This window comes from Patella vulgata, chromosome 4 (assembly GCF_932274485.2).
Source record: "Patella vulgata chromosome 4, xgPatVulg1.2, whole genome shotgun sequence".
Taxonomy (NCBI): domain Eukaryota; kingdom Metazoa; phylum Mollusca; class Gastropoda; family Patellidae; genus Patella; species Patella vulgata.
The window spans coordinates 29,662,366-29,676,922 of record NC_065882.2 but is presented as its reverse complement, the minus strand read 5'-3'; the positions used below and the strand labels follow the sequence as shown (position 1 = coordinate 29,676,922).

The 14,557-nt window shown below is 36.1% G+C and overlaps 1 protein-coding gene across 1 annotated transcript in view; it reads right to left on the bottom strand.

Moving 5' to 3' along the window:
* Positions 1-1,398: 1,398 nt before the first annotated feature.
* LOC126817139 (uncharacterized) overlaps positions 1,399-14,557 on the bottom strand; it is a 53,148-nt gene continuing 39,989 nt past the window's right edge. Inside the window, exons 4-5 of the mRNA XM_050543948.2 lie at positions 7,115-7,236; positions 1,399-4,682 (exon numbers count right to left, since the gene is read on the bottom strand). Of these exons, the coding sequence (XP_050399905.2) occupies positions 4,171-4,682; positions 7,115-7,236 (634 nt within the window). The 3' untranslated portion in view covers positions 1,399-4,170. The remainder of the gene's footprint in view (positions 4,683-7,114; positions 7,237-14,557) is intronic.

Genomic DNA, 14,557 nt, shown 5'->3' with positions numbered 1-14,557 from the left:
CTCTAACATTTCACTAAAAGATCCCTATTGTAGAACTTCCAACTTATTATGTAGTCATTGTCATGCCGGTTGTTTTTAATAACAGAATTTTCCCGTCAAAGAACAGATCAAAGAATTTTTCGAGACGCATTGTCACGTATCGACTTTTATTTTTAGATTATCTGGCGCCTCAAATAGCCCAACCATATCAAAAGGCATGCAGTTCCACCTTGAAATAGGTTCAATTGATTTACGGTTTATTCTATAATTTATAACACAGTTTAGAGCGCAATGTGTAGGAGTCGCATTTTTGACTTCTAAGTAGATTCTTAAACGGAATTCCGGATGCAATGCTAGACATTTGGACCACTGCTGCCGAACCGATTTGAAAATGCTTAAGGGTTTTTTTCTTTGCGCATGTCGTGTGCTCCTCTGTTTTTGATGTGTATGATTTTTATATTTGTGATAATTATTTGATACAAAATAGGACTATCATAAAGGATTTTAACATCTACAATATGAGTACGGTAAGCACTCTCTGCGTTTGTAAACCACGAAATTCACCCCTTATTAGAAAGTTTAACTATAGTCTATTGCATGTAAATGTTAAAAAAAAATCAGCTCAAAATACAGACAACCTCTCTCCCTCTCTCTAACTTAGGGCTGCGCACGAGTACAAATGTTAAATTCAATCGTTAATTGTACGTACATAAAAAACGAAGAATACCGACTGCGGAAATTAAGAATTCGTTTTCCAGAGCAAAATTTGAAACTTTGATGTGACCAAGAAACATAACTCCTTTTGATGAAAAAATCTACCGCTGTAACGCTACTGGGGCGATCAACTTTTCCATATATTAGAAAGTCACATTCAAATGGTTAAATCACACAAATATCCAACTTAGCAATAGTTTAATTGTTAATGAATGATAATTTTAATGGCAAGTCTTATCATATAGCTCGTTTATTGGATTTTTGTTATTTGCACGAACCACTCTACTATAGGGTCCACAAGCTAAAAACGTGATTTTTCGTACAAACAGGGGCCATAATCAATGAAGTTTCGATCCGATACTTGCCAATATCGAAAGCAGCCGAGATCTGTAGAGTGTCCACAAACAATTGTGGACGGACGGACAGGAGCGATGACAATATACGTCCACGTGAAAATGTGGGCGTATAAAAATTGCGACCTCTAGAGTGTCCACAAGCTAAAAGCCATAATCCATGAAGTTTCGATCCGATACATGTCAATATCGAAAGGAACCAAGATCTTTTGGAGATAAACCTATATTTCAAATTTCGTCAAAATCAGATAAGAATTGTGACTAGAGTGTCCACAAACAAATTGTGGACGGACGGACAGGGGCGACGACAATATACGTCCACATGAAAGTGTGGGCATATAAAAAACAAGTCTATATGTTTTTAGATTAATAATAAGTTCAGTGAAATTAAAAGACAGTATATGTAGTACAGATAATCTACATCCACTCAATTAAAGGAAAAAACAATGGAGAACTTATAAAGGTGGAAATTTATGAAAAGTTTTCTAGTTATAATAGCATATCTTATTACTGAAAGAAGAACCAGCGGTTGCCAGGCAGGATACGCCCATATTTTGCAAGAGATGGATAGAAAACAAGCTAAAAACAAACAGGATTTTTTGTACAATCAGGGGCAATAATCCAGAAAGTTATGGTCTGAAATGCCCAAATATCAAAAGGGACTGAGATCTTTGGGATATAAAGATATGTTTTAAGTTTCAACAAAATCGGATAAAAATTGTGACCTCTATAGGGTCCACAACCTTCATAGCATACTTTTACACAATTTGCGCACAAAGTGCCGCCATTTTGTTGGGCAGTTTTATTTAGATTTTCCCGAAATTCGAATTCAACCTTCATTATGGTGGAATGGTTATATATTTATTTTAAACGGTTTTTAAAATCGGAAAAAAAAATTCTAGAGAATTTTTTGAACAATCAGGAGCCATAATCCAGGAAGTTACGGTGTAATGGTGATAATTTCGAACGTTTTTTTTAAATCAAATAATAATTGTGACCTCTAGGGGGACCACAAGCTAAAAACACGATTTTTTTTACATTCAAGGGCCATAATTCAGGAAGATACAATCGAAAGAAACCAAGATCTTTGGGTTATAAACATGTATTTCAACTTCATCAAAATCGGATTTAAATTGTGACCTCTAGAGGGTTCACAACCTTGATTTACCAGATGTTTACACTATTTGGGTTATAAACATGTATTTCAACTTCATCAAAATCGGATTTAAATTGTGACCTCTAGAGGGTTCACAACCTTGATTTACCAGATGTTTACACTATTTGTGTTCGAGGGGCGGCCATTTTGTCCAGCAGTTTTGGCCCAATTTTCACGAAATTTGAAGTCAACAAACATTATGGTGTAACGGTGATATATTCGAACGTTTTTTAAATCGAATAATAATTGTGACCTCTAGAGGTACGACAAGCTAAAACCGCTATTTTTCGTACAACCAGAGGCCATAATTAGGACGTTACGATTCGATATGCGCGAATATTGAAAGGTACCAAGATCTTTGGGTTATAAACTTGCATTTCAAGTTTCATCAAAATTGGATCAAAATTGTTGCCTCTAGAGGGTCCACAACTTTGTTTACACTATTTGGGTACGAGGGGCGGCCATTTTGTCTGGCAATTTTGGTCCGATTTTCATTAAAACTCGAAGTCAACAAACATAATGGTGTAACAGTGATATATATAAACGTTTTTTTAAATCTATATATATATATTTGAGACTGTCGTTTGTCTGTCTGTTCGGGGTTGGCGGCTACACTAGGTCTGCCCCGAGTCTGAAATTTGGGGTATAGGGGTAGCTCGGACCGGGGAGTAACATAGGCCAGGTGGCGTTAGTCTACCACTTCCGGTTTCGGAGTTATGACCCCCAAGCGAAGCCGGGTATCCTGCTAGTTGGATAATAATTGTTACCTCTAGAGGGACCACAAGCTAAAAACGCGATTTTTCGTACTATCAGGGGCCATAATTCAGGAAGTTACGATTCGATATGCACGAAAATAAAAAGGAACCAAGATATTTGGGTTATAAAGATGCATTTCAAATTTCATCAAAATCAGATGAACATTGTGACTGCCAGAGGATTCACAACCCTGATACACAATATTTTCGAACGAGGGGCGCGCCATTTTGTCCGTCAGTTTCAGTCCGATTTGTACGAAATTCAAACGCAAACATCCTTAGGGTGTAATGGTGATATATTCAAACGGTTTTGTAAATCGGATAAAAATTGTGACCTCTATGGGGTCCACAAGCTAAAACCGTGATTTTTCGTACAATCAGGGGCCATAATTCAGGAAGTTATGGTCCGGTATTCGCGAATATCGAAAGGAACCGAGATCTGTGGGTTATAAACAGGCATTTCAAGTTTCATCAAAATCAGATAAAAATTGTGTCCTCCAGAGGGTCCAAAACCCTGATACGCAATATTTTGACACTATTTGCGAACGAGACGCAGCCATTTTGTCCGTCAGTTTCGGTCTGATTTTTACGAAATTCGAACTCACCCATTCTTAGGGTGTAACAGTGAATATTCACACAGTTTTTTTTATCGGATAAAAATTGTGACCTCTATGGGGTCCACAAGCTAAAAACATGATTTTTCGTACAATCAGGGGCCATAATTCATGAAGTTATGGTCCGATATGCGCGAATATCGAAAGGAACCAAGGTCTTTGGGTTATAAACATACATTTCAAGTTTAAACTAAATCGGATAAAAATTGTTATTTCTACAGTGTTCACAAGCTAAATACGTGATTTTTCGTACAATCAGGGGCCATAATCCATGAAGTTACAGTCCCATACATGCCAATATCCAAAGGAAACAAGATCTTAGGGTGATAAACCTATATTTCATGTTTCATTGAAATCGGATAAAAATTGTGACCTGTAGAGTGTTCACAAACAATTGTGTACGGACGGACAGGGGGGGACGACAATATGTCCACATGAAAATGTTGGCGTATAAAAAACCTTACTGATTAAGTATTAATAGATGTCAATTCCACTTCTTTTACAACAACAATAAAAAAGTCAATCACTTTCAATAAGCACAGATTATTACTGTTGTCCATTTTTATGGGGAATAAGCTGGAAAGCACTATTTCATAACTTTATTCATAAGCTGCCAATAATTTGGCTGCTATTTCTATTGAAACACTTGACAAATCAACATCTCCTACTTTAGCTGAATTTAGAAGATTTTCAAATTCATTTGGAGTCATTTCAAAGAAGTTCTTCAACTTAACTACCACATCAAAGTCTACCAACTGTCCTTGGTGAGGTATCTTTTTGTCAACAATGGAAATGTCTTTATTAGGATGAGCTACTCGAGAATGTAACTTCACAGGGGTTATCTGGTTAGCTTCAAATAAACAGAATCCACATGAAAACTGTTTTAAATCTGTGTGCTTCTCAAGATGTTTTTCAAATCGCTTTTTTGATGGGTTACTAAAATTACATATACGACATCTGTAGCATTTTGGGGCAGCCAGCGATGGAACAAGCTTTGTAAAAGTACTGCGGTGTTGACCAAGGTGTTCTCGAAACTGGTATAAGTTATAACTTAAAACTTGACACTCAGAACAACTAAATTTAGACTGTGAGGAACTATCCTTACAGGAATCTGCAAAAAAGCCAAACAATCAGATTATATGGTTAAATATTATTTAGTGGATCATATTTTATCTCCCTAATATTAGACGAGCATTTAATTCTGATTAGACACAAATATATATAAATGTATCAAACAAAATAATTTGGTTCAGTATCTATTTATAAAAACGCAGGACTAAAACCTCTGTAAGCCTGTAACATTTCAAAGTTTGACATGTATGATCTGTCTAAAAGATAGGTTGCCAGGCAACAAAACATACGCCCCCAGCAGCTAAATCCTCTGAGTGGTCGACAAGGGTTGTCGCATATTTATTCCTTTGTAGGTAATTGGGGGCCTTTACAAGACAGTTCCATACAGATCAGATTATAATTTTTGTCGTTTGAGAGTTCACAAGGCTCTACAAACTGAAACAAGGGCCTCAACTCTGGAAGTAGTTTACAGAAATTGTTGAAATTTGACAGGCTTTTTTGTTTTACTAATTTAAATAATACATATAAATTTCATACAGATCGATGATCACTTTTGTCATTCAAACGTTCACAGGGTTCACAGAGTAAAACAAAGGCCATAACTCTAGAAATAATTGACGGAAATTGCTGAAATTCAATAGACGTTTGTTTTACAAATTTAAATGATGCATATAAATTTTATACATATTGGATGATACATGTAACTTTCATCAATCGAGCATTAACAAGGTTTAATAAAGTGAAACAAGGGCCATAACTCTAGACATAATAAACAGAAATTGCTGAAATTCGATAGGCCTCGTGGTTTCACTAATTTAAATAATGCATATAAATTTCAGAAAGATCGGATGATAACTTTTGGCGTTAGAGCGTTCACATGGTTCAATAAAGTGAAACAAGGGCCATAACTCTAGACGTAAAAAACGGAAATTGCTGAAATTCAATAGGATTCTTCGTTTCACTAATTTAAATAATGCATATAAATTTCACAAAGATCGAATGATAACTTTTGGCATATTAGCGTTCACAAAGTTCAACAGTGAAACAAGGGCCATAACTCTAGATGTAATAAACAGAAATTATTGAAATTAAATAGGCTTTTTCATCTCACTAATGTAAACCACATATATCAATTTTAAAACAATCGAAGAATAACTTTTGGATGACGGACGGATGGACGGAAATATACAACCACATTTCAATTTGGGCGTATAAAAATTATCCTAAGATGCAATAACACATATTCAATATGCGCAGCATGCAGAGTACAAGTTTAAAACAGTGTGAAGGGTTTTAAATTCAACCTCCCAATTTTCATGTTCATATAGATTTACATACCTGTACCTTGATTTGAGAAGAAAGGTTGCCAGGCAACAAAACATGCGCCCACAGCAGCTAAATCGTCTGAGTGGTCGACAAGGGTTGTCACATATTTATTCCTTTGTAGGTAATTGGGGGCCTTTTCAAGACAGTTCCATACAGATCAGATTATAATTTTGTAGGTAATTAGGGGGCATTTAATAGACAATTTCATACAGTTGACATTATAATTTTCACAAGGTCCTAAAAACTAAAACAAGGGCATTAACACTGGAAATAATCTACAGAAATTGTTGAAATTCGACAGGCTTTTTCGTTTTACTAATTCAAATAATGCATATAAATTTCATACAGATCGGATGATAACTTTTGTCGTTCGAGCGTTCACAAGGTTCAACAAAGTCAAACAAGGGCCTTAACTCTAGATGTAATTAACGGAAATTTGCTGAAACTCAATAGGCTTGTTCGTTTTACTAATTTAAACGATACATATAAATTTCATACAGATCGGATAATAACTTTTGTCGTCAGAGCATACACAAGGTGAAACAAGGGCCATAACTCACAGCATAATTAACAGAAATTGCTGAAATTCAATAGGCTTCTTCGTTTCACTAATTTAATGATGCATTTAAATTTCAAACAGATCGGATGATAACTGTTGTCATTAGAGCATTTACAAGATTCAACAAAGTGAAACAAGGGCCATAACTCTAGATGAAATTAACGTAAATTGCTGAAATGCAGAATTCAATAGGATTCTTTGTTTTAATAATTTAAATGATGCATATAAATTTCATACAGATCGGTTTATAACTTTTGTTGTTAGAGCGTTCACAAGATGCAACAAAGTGAAACAAGGGCCATAACTCCAGAAGAAATTAAAGGAAGTTATTGAAATTAAATAGGCTTCTTCATCTCACAAATGCAAACATCATATATCAATTTCAAAACAATCAGATGATAAATGTAGTCTGTAGAGTGTTCACAAGAAATTGTGGACGATGGACAGACGGACGGGGGCGATGACCATATACGACCACATGAAAATGTGGTCATATAAAAAACAAAACAATAACAATGGCCAATTGTGGACCTTTGTCTTAATTCAAATAAATTCACAATTAGTTCACCATAACATATTTTATTTACCTGCTCCATCCATCTGATGACTACATGTAGTGGCATTATCATGGGATTCTGGATATCGCAACTCAACGGTTCGGGACAATTTCTTACCATTGTGGTTATTGTAATGTTTAAATAAGTCTGATCTGGAAAGAAGAGATAGGTTGCCAAACAACGAAACACACACCCACAGCAGCTAAGTCATCCGGGCAGTCAAAAAGGGTTGTCGCATATTTTTTTCTTTTGTCGGTAATGAAACATTTACAATACATTAAAATCTGTTGCACAGTAACAATTTATTAGGTATTTATCAGAAATCAATAGAATGTGTTTGGCTTCTAGTTCTGCCCCATGTTAATGTTTAGTATACAAAACATTTAATATCATGGATTTAACTGTTCAAGTAATCACAAATCATTGAAAATTAACATACTTGTTCGTCTCAAGACCTTAAACTCTGTGTATAAATTTAAACTCAACTGAATGATAACTTTGGCCTGTAGACACTAACCCAGGTATCGTTTAATCTTGTGTATCTAGCACTAATTTCTTTCACATTTATTTAATATCAAATCTTTGTTTAAAAATTCGTAAAAATTGTTTAAAATCACCAAAAATCATCTAATTTGTACATGTGTCCATTTAAAGCTGACTGATTAATTTTGATAATGAGTGTCCAATTTACAAGTATTTAATTTCCTGATCACTGTTCCAAAATTATTCATTATACATCATTAATCAATTGGGTTGTTTATTTTTCAACAATGATTGAGAAATTAAACACTTGTAAATTGGACACTCATTATCAAAATTGAATGGTCATCTTTAAACTGGACAGAAGTACAAATTAAACAATTTATGGTGATTTTAAACAGTTTTTACAAATTTTTAAACAAAGATTTAATATTAAACGAATGTGAAAGAAATTAGTGCTAGATACACAAGATTAAACAATACAGTGAGAGCATCCACAAGATTTTTCAAAGTAATCAAGGGCTATAACTTGGCAGTAACTATTGTCAATCCTTGAAAATCAATAGAAGTTTTCGTCTCATAACCTTAAACACTGTGTGTAAATTTAAAATCAATCGATTGATAACCTTGGACTGTGATGTAATCAAGTGCCATAACTCTGGCAGTAATTATTGGAAGTCCTTGAAAATCAATAGGCTTCTTTGTCTCATGACCTTAAACACTGTATGAATTTAAGAGCCACTCCACGAGAAAACCATGCAGAAGGTTCGAAAGTGGGGGTTGGTCGATTGAGTTCATATTTACAGTGTTTGGTCGACTCATCGAGCCTACTTCCCAGCCAAAATCGCCGATTTTAGAAATCAACCGTTTCTGAGATACAGCCTGATTACATTTTTCGGCCGATTTTCGTCATTTTCAGGTCAAATTTCAACCATTTTTGTAGCATTGCTAAAGCCGTTAATCGACCAATGGCGAAATAAATTTTGGTTGGTGATTATAGTCCAGGTCTCCCCCTACCATATTATAATGGTCACCCAATGCAACCTCTCTTTCCTTAGGTGTCATGGCACTACACAAATTACGTGTCTGCAGACACCTGAATTATACTCTTTCTTCAAATTGGGATAACTCCACTGGAGCAGGGTTTGTGATAAAAATGAAAATCGTTTTATTTGCAGCTTGACCTGTTCTAACAACATAAAAAATAAAATTGTTGTCAACTAACCTTTAACAGCATGAAAATTTGTGTCGAAAGTTACGAAATTTGTTGCTTTTCGCGTCGAATTTCAGTTTCTTAAGTGTTGGGATTTTGCTATTTTCCAAATGTCCGGCCATGAATATGCCCAATCGGACATCAAGATATGATGAATAATATTCAGAATTTCAAAATTAATATAGTAAACTGAGTGTATAGGATTACAAAATTCGCAGGAATTTTCAAACAGGGTAATTTCCCGGGAATTTTGGGAATTTTCTGGGAATTTTGGGGAATTTTCAATTTGGTGTCATAAATTGAAATGAAATGAAATGGGGTTTAACGATTGAAACCTGTGTTGCTATTAATGAGTTGCACGTGACAGTAATATTTTAATAACTAAAAGACACAAAACATATTATCTGATACATGTATGTCATATATACTAAAATCAAATAACTAATAGAGATAGTTCTGTTAAATTGTTCATACACAGGTTACACATTCTATAATTAATGCTCAAAGTAAGGTAACTCTGCCATTTCATCATTATCTTCGAAATCATTATCTACATCATCATCAGTGTATAAAAGGGAGATTTCAGGTTCGGATGAATCCTCATGAATATTTGAAATTTCTGTGCTGGAAGGATCGTTGTCAGCTTCGAAGAGTTTCAAATTTGATCTTATACAGACCAACTTTTCAACACGTTCATTTGTTAATCTGTTTCTAACTTTTGTATGAGTTGTACCAAACAGAGACCAAATGCGTTCTGATGCTGCTGATAAAGGTGGTATTGCAAGAATTAATGAAGCTTTTCCTTGAAACAGCTTCTGGTGCACACAGTCCCTTCCACCAAATTGATGCAGAAATATATTCTGATGATGCCCAAATACTTTCTCCTTTCCACAATCCATCTTTTGACCGATATTTAGCCCAACTAGCCATTACTTTGCCTTCATTAAGTTTGTAATGTGATGCAAGGGAACTAATGAATTCATATTCTTCATCACCAAGAGGTAAAGCATTTTGGTAACAGTTGGGATCTAGCATATAGGCAGCCGCATGAATAGGCTTAAGGCAAAATTGCTTTCTTTTCTGTAAAAATCCAAGTATGGACTTTTCTTCAGCTGTTGTAAGTGGGGATTGCTGGACATTTTCAGTAAGTTTTGTTTCCAATTCATTGAAAATTCTAAACACACATATAGAATTGCTTTATCTCCTACTTCAGTTATTGCTTGAGCTATTGGTTCTATCAGTTTTAAAGTGTTTGTTAACCTTGTCCAAAATATATATCGTTAATATAACTTATCAAGTAATATCTTTCGGATATCAGCTTCAATACTGATAGATTCCATTATGGCTAATTCTTGCAGGGATTCTTTTCCAACTAAAAGACTTTTATACATTATGACTATTTTAATAGTTTATACATGTATAGATGAAAGTAAAAGAGAAAAAAGAAATTCCAGTAAATAATTATAATTTTAGTATTTTTCAGTTCTAAAAATAGATTTGAAAATTCCCAAAAATTCCCAACACTGAAAATTCCCGGAAAGTTTCCCTGGAAAGTTTCCAAACTTCCCGGAAAGTTTCCCACCCTTTGCAACCCTATGAGTGTATAACTACCACTCATTCAAATAAATGTTGATAAGCTGGATTGATTAGGTAATTAAGTGATCAGTGTATTTATCGTATTATACCATCTATACACCTACGTTGTTTACCTGCTTCTGTCTTGCTTGACTGACTTATTACTTTGTCGGGAAAGTCATCAATCCAATAAGGGTGAGTACCAACCTTATCTATGTCATTACCTCGGTGGTTTCTTCATTGCCAGAAAATTTAATCTCATTGATATCAACCGACAGCACGTAGAAACTAGTCCTTGATGTCACATATTATCCCAATAGTATATATAACACCCAAAATCAATGGACAGTCATTATAAATTTCAAAACCTCTGTCTATTGTTAGCTATTAAACCTTCCCGTGAGCTCGATTATCGCACGAAAATCGCTTACTATGTAAGGCAGTGCATACTACAAAACTATTGTATGTGTTATATGTTAATGGTCACGTACGCCACACGCCAAAGTTATGTATGCCTTTTACAAGTGATTTAAATATCAATGATCAATGTAATTTTAAAATACCATTTTACGAAAAATGATTTGACATCACCACAAATAATTCTTATTTCGGACGCCTTTCTTCATTTGCTGACATGCGACAATATCAAAAGGAGCAAAGATCTTTGGGATATAAAAGTATATATACTATTCAAAAAAAGTAGGGGATATTTGATTTTGGGGGCATAATACTAAAATATGCAAATGACTACGAAAAAAGTCACTATAGAACCTAACAGAAGAAACATTTCCAGTTACATGTGACGCCCAAAGGCACCAATAGCTACCGCATGGAATGCAGGTGATGCTTGGGATCATCATGGGGGTCCAACCCAAGATTTGCACGACTCTGACTTTGAATGTTACAGTCATTGTGGCATTGAATTCCAGGGTGGAAACATCAGTTTAATTGTTTTAGTGACCAGAAAACAAATTTTGATATGCGTCGGCTTACCCAAAATGAAAGGTTACGTGCCCTTGGCATGCTACAGATCGGCACAACACAGGCGGTTGTGGCGCGGACGATGAATGTTTCTCAGTCTGTCATAAGCAGGCTATGGTCCAGATACCGTGATACACAATCTGTACAGGACAGACCACGCTCAGGTCGACCAAGGGCGACAACTCAAGCCCAGGATCGATTTATCCGTACCTTGGCCTTGAGAAATCGTGTCATCACAGCAAATCAGATCAGCGCTCGTCTTCAAACAGACACTGGTGTGAGAGTGAGTGGTCAGACGATTCGGAATCGACTGCATAGGGGTCACCTTCGCGCCCGACGTCCTCGCGTGATCCCTTGTTTGAGAGATCATCACATTCAGGCAAGACGTCGTTGGTGTAGGGATCGTCAACACTGGGATTATCGACGCTGGAGCAATGTGATGTTTTCAGATGAGTCAAGGTTCACTGTTGATTTTTTGGACAGACGTAGGAGGGTGTGGCGTCGTCGAAACGAGCGCTTCCAAGACGTTAACGTCATCAGACATGATCGATTTGGGGGTGGTTCTGTTATGGTGTGGGGAGGCATCACTGTTGCTGGAAGAACGGCTTTACATGTTGTTGTAGGGCGTGTTACAGGCCAGTACTACCGGGACAACATCTTGGCAGTCCATGTTGTGCCGTTCGCACGACGTCATGGCCGCCGTTTCATCTTCCAGGATGACAACGCAAGATGTCACAGGGCCAGGATCGTTACAGGTTACCTCCAACAACAGAACATCACCACATTACCTTGGCCAGCACTGAGTCCCGACCTCTCCCCCATCGAGCATGTCTGGGACATGCTTGGACAGAGGTTACGTCAAAATCAACAACGTCCTGCCAATGTCCAAGAACTTGCTGCTGCGTTGCAACAGGAATGGGACAATCTGGACCAAAATGACCTTAGACGTCTCATTAGGAGTATGCCACGTCGGATCAATGCTTGTTTGGCAAACAGAGGAGGATTTACCCGTTACTGACTTGGTTGTGATGCTGTGGTAACTTTGCTGTTTGACCCCGGGTATCATTTTACCCTTATAATGGTCAGTCTGTGCCTTACTTAGTCTAACGATCATTTGGAATAAATCGATGAATGTGAACTTCATTTCATTTTGTCATTTGTTTCTTCGTCGGTTTCATTAGGTGACTTTAATAACACTTAAAAATCAAATATCCCCTACTTTTTTTGAATAGTATAATATAAAAGTTTCATCAAATCGAATAAAAATTGTGACATTAAGAGGGACTACAAGATTAAAACGTGTTTTTTCGTATATTCCGGGATCATAATTCAGGAAGCTACGATGTGATATGCGCGAATATCAAAAGGAACCCAGATCTTTGGGATATAAACATACATTTTAAATTTCATCAAAATGGGATAAAAATTGTGTTTCTAGAGTGTCCACAATCTTGGAATTACATACTTTTACACTTTTATGAGGAGCAGCCATTTTGTCCGGCAGCTTCGCTCCCATTTTCATGAAATTCAAACTTAGTTGTCATTAGGGCGTAACGATGATATATTGAAACGGTTTTTAAAATCGGATAAGAATTGTGACCTCAAGAGGAATTTCGAGCTAAAAACACGATTTTTCTTAAAATCGGGGGTCATATTCCACAAAGTTACGGACCAATGTACGCGAATATCAACAGGGACCGAGGTCTTTGGGATCTAAACATAATTATTTTAAGTCTCATGAAAATCATGTATAAATTGTGACCTCAAGGGGGTCCACAACCTTGGAATTACATACTTTTACACTATTTGCGATGAGGAGCGGCCATTTTGTCTGGCAGTTTTGATCCGATTTTCACGAAACTCCACCATCATTAGCGTGTAACGGTGATTCCACCATCATTAGCGTGTAATGGTGATTCCACCATCATTAGTGTGTAACGGTGATATATTAAAACGTTTTAAAAAATCGAATAAAAATTGTGACCTCTTGAGGGGCTACAAGCTAAAAACGCGACTTTTTGTACAATCATGGGCTATAATCCAGGAAGTTAAGATCCGATATGCGAGAATATTGAAAGGAACCGAGTTCCTTAGGTTATAAACATATCTTTTAAGTTTCATCAAAATGGAATTACATACTTTTACACTATTTGCGATGAGGAGCGGCCATTTTGTCTGGCAGTTTTGATCCGATTTTCACGAAACTCCACTATCATTAGCGTGTAACGGTGATTCCACCATCATTAGCGTGTAATGGTGATTCCACCATCATTAGCGTGTAACGGTGATATATTAAAACGTTTTTAAAAATCGAATAAAAATTGTGACCTCTTGAGGGGCTACAAGCTAAAAACGCGATTTTTTGTACAATCATGGGCTATAATCCAGGAAGTTAAGATCCGATATGCGAGAATATTGAAAGGAACCGAGTTCCTTGGGTTATAAACATATCTTTTAAGTTTCATCAAAATCGGATAAAAAATTTTCCTCCAGTGTCCACAAGCTAAAAACGTGATTTTTCGTAAATTCAGGGGCCATAGTCTATTAAGTTAAGGTCTGATACATGCCAATATCGACAGGAGCCGAATTCTTAGGGACATAAACACACGAGAATGTGGGTGTACAAAAATAGCGAGGTGTTCCTATTTTTATTACGTGCGGATTTGAATATTTTGTTGACACATGATTCTTAATTGTGGTATGAATTCGTCTACTTAAATAAGTTATACCCCTTTATTTTCGGTAAAATGTCTGAAAATGTTTGAAATCCCAATTCTTAACTCATTTGTTTTTCAATATTTTCGAATGAGATACTGTTTGTCGATAGAGCAACGTGTGAACTTCAAATTTTATCCCTGATGACCTCGCGATTGAAGGTCACTGTGAAGGGTAAATAGGCGATTTTCATGGAAATTGGGTCTGTTTTGCATAATTGTCGACTTTCATCTGCTTTAACTCGACTGTTTTTCAAAATTTTGAATTGAAATTTCTCATTTTTCTTAGTCTTTAGAAAAAAAATGTTTAAATAATCAGGATCGACATTTTAGATTGCGAATTTGCGAAAATCCATATTCACTGGGAGACAGCATCTTGGATTTGTAGACTGGATACCGAGACTGAATATTTTTGGCAAAGCGGGTTAAAGAGGAGCCGGAGTAGATATATTGACCCTTTGCTTTGAATAACAATATTGGCGATTGGGTACCTGAATAATCCGCCGATGT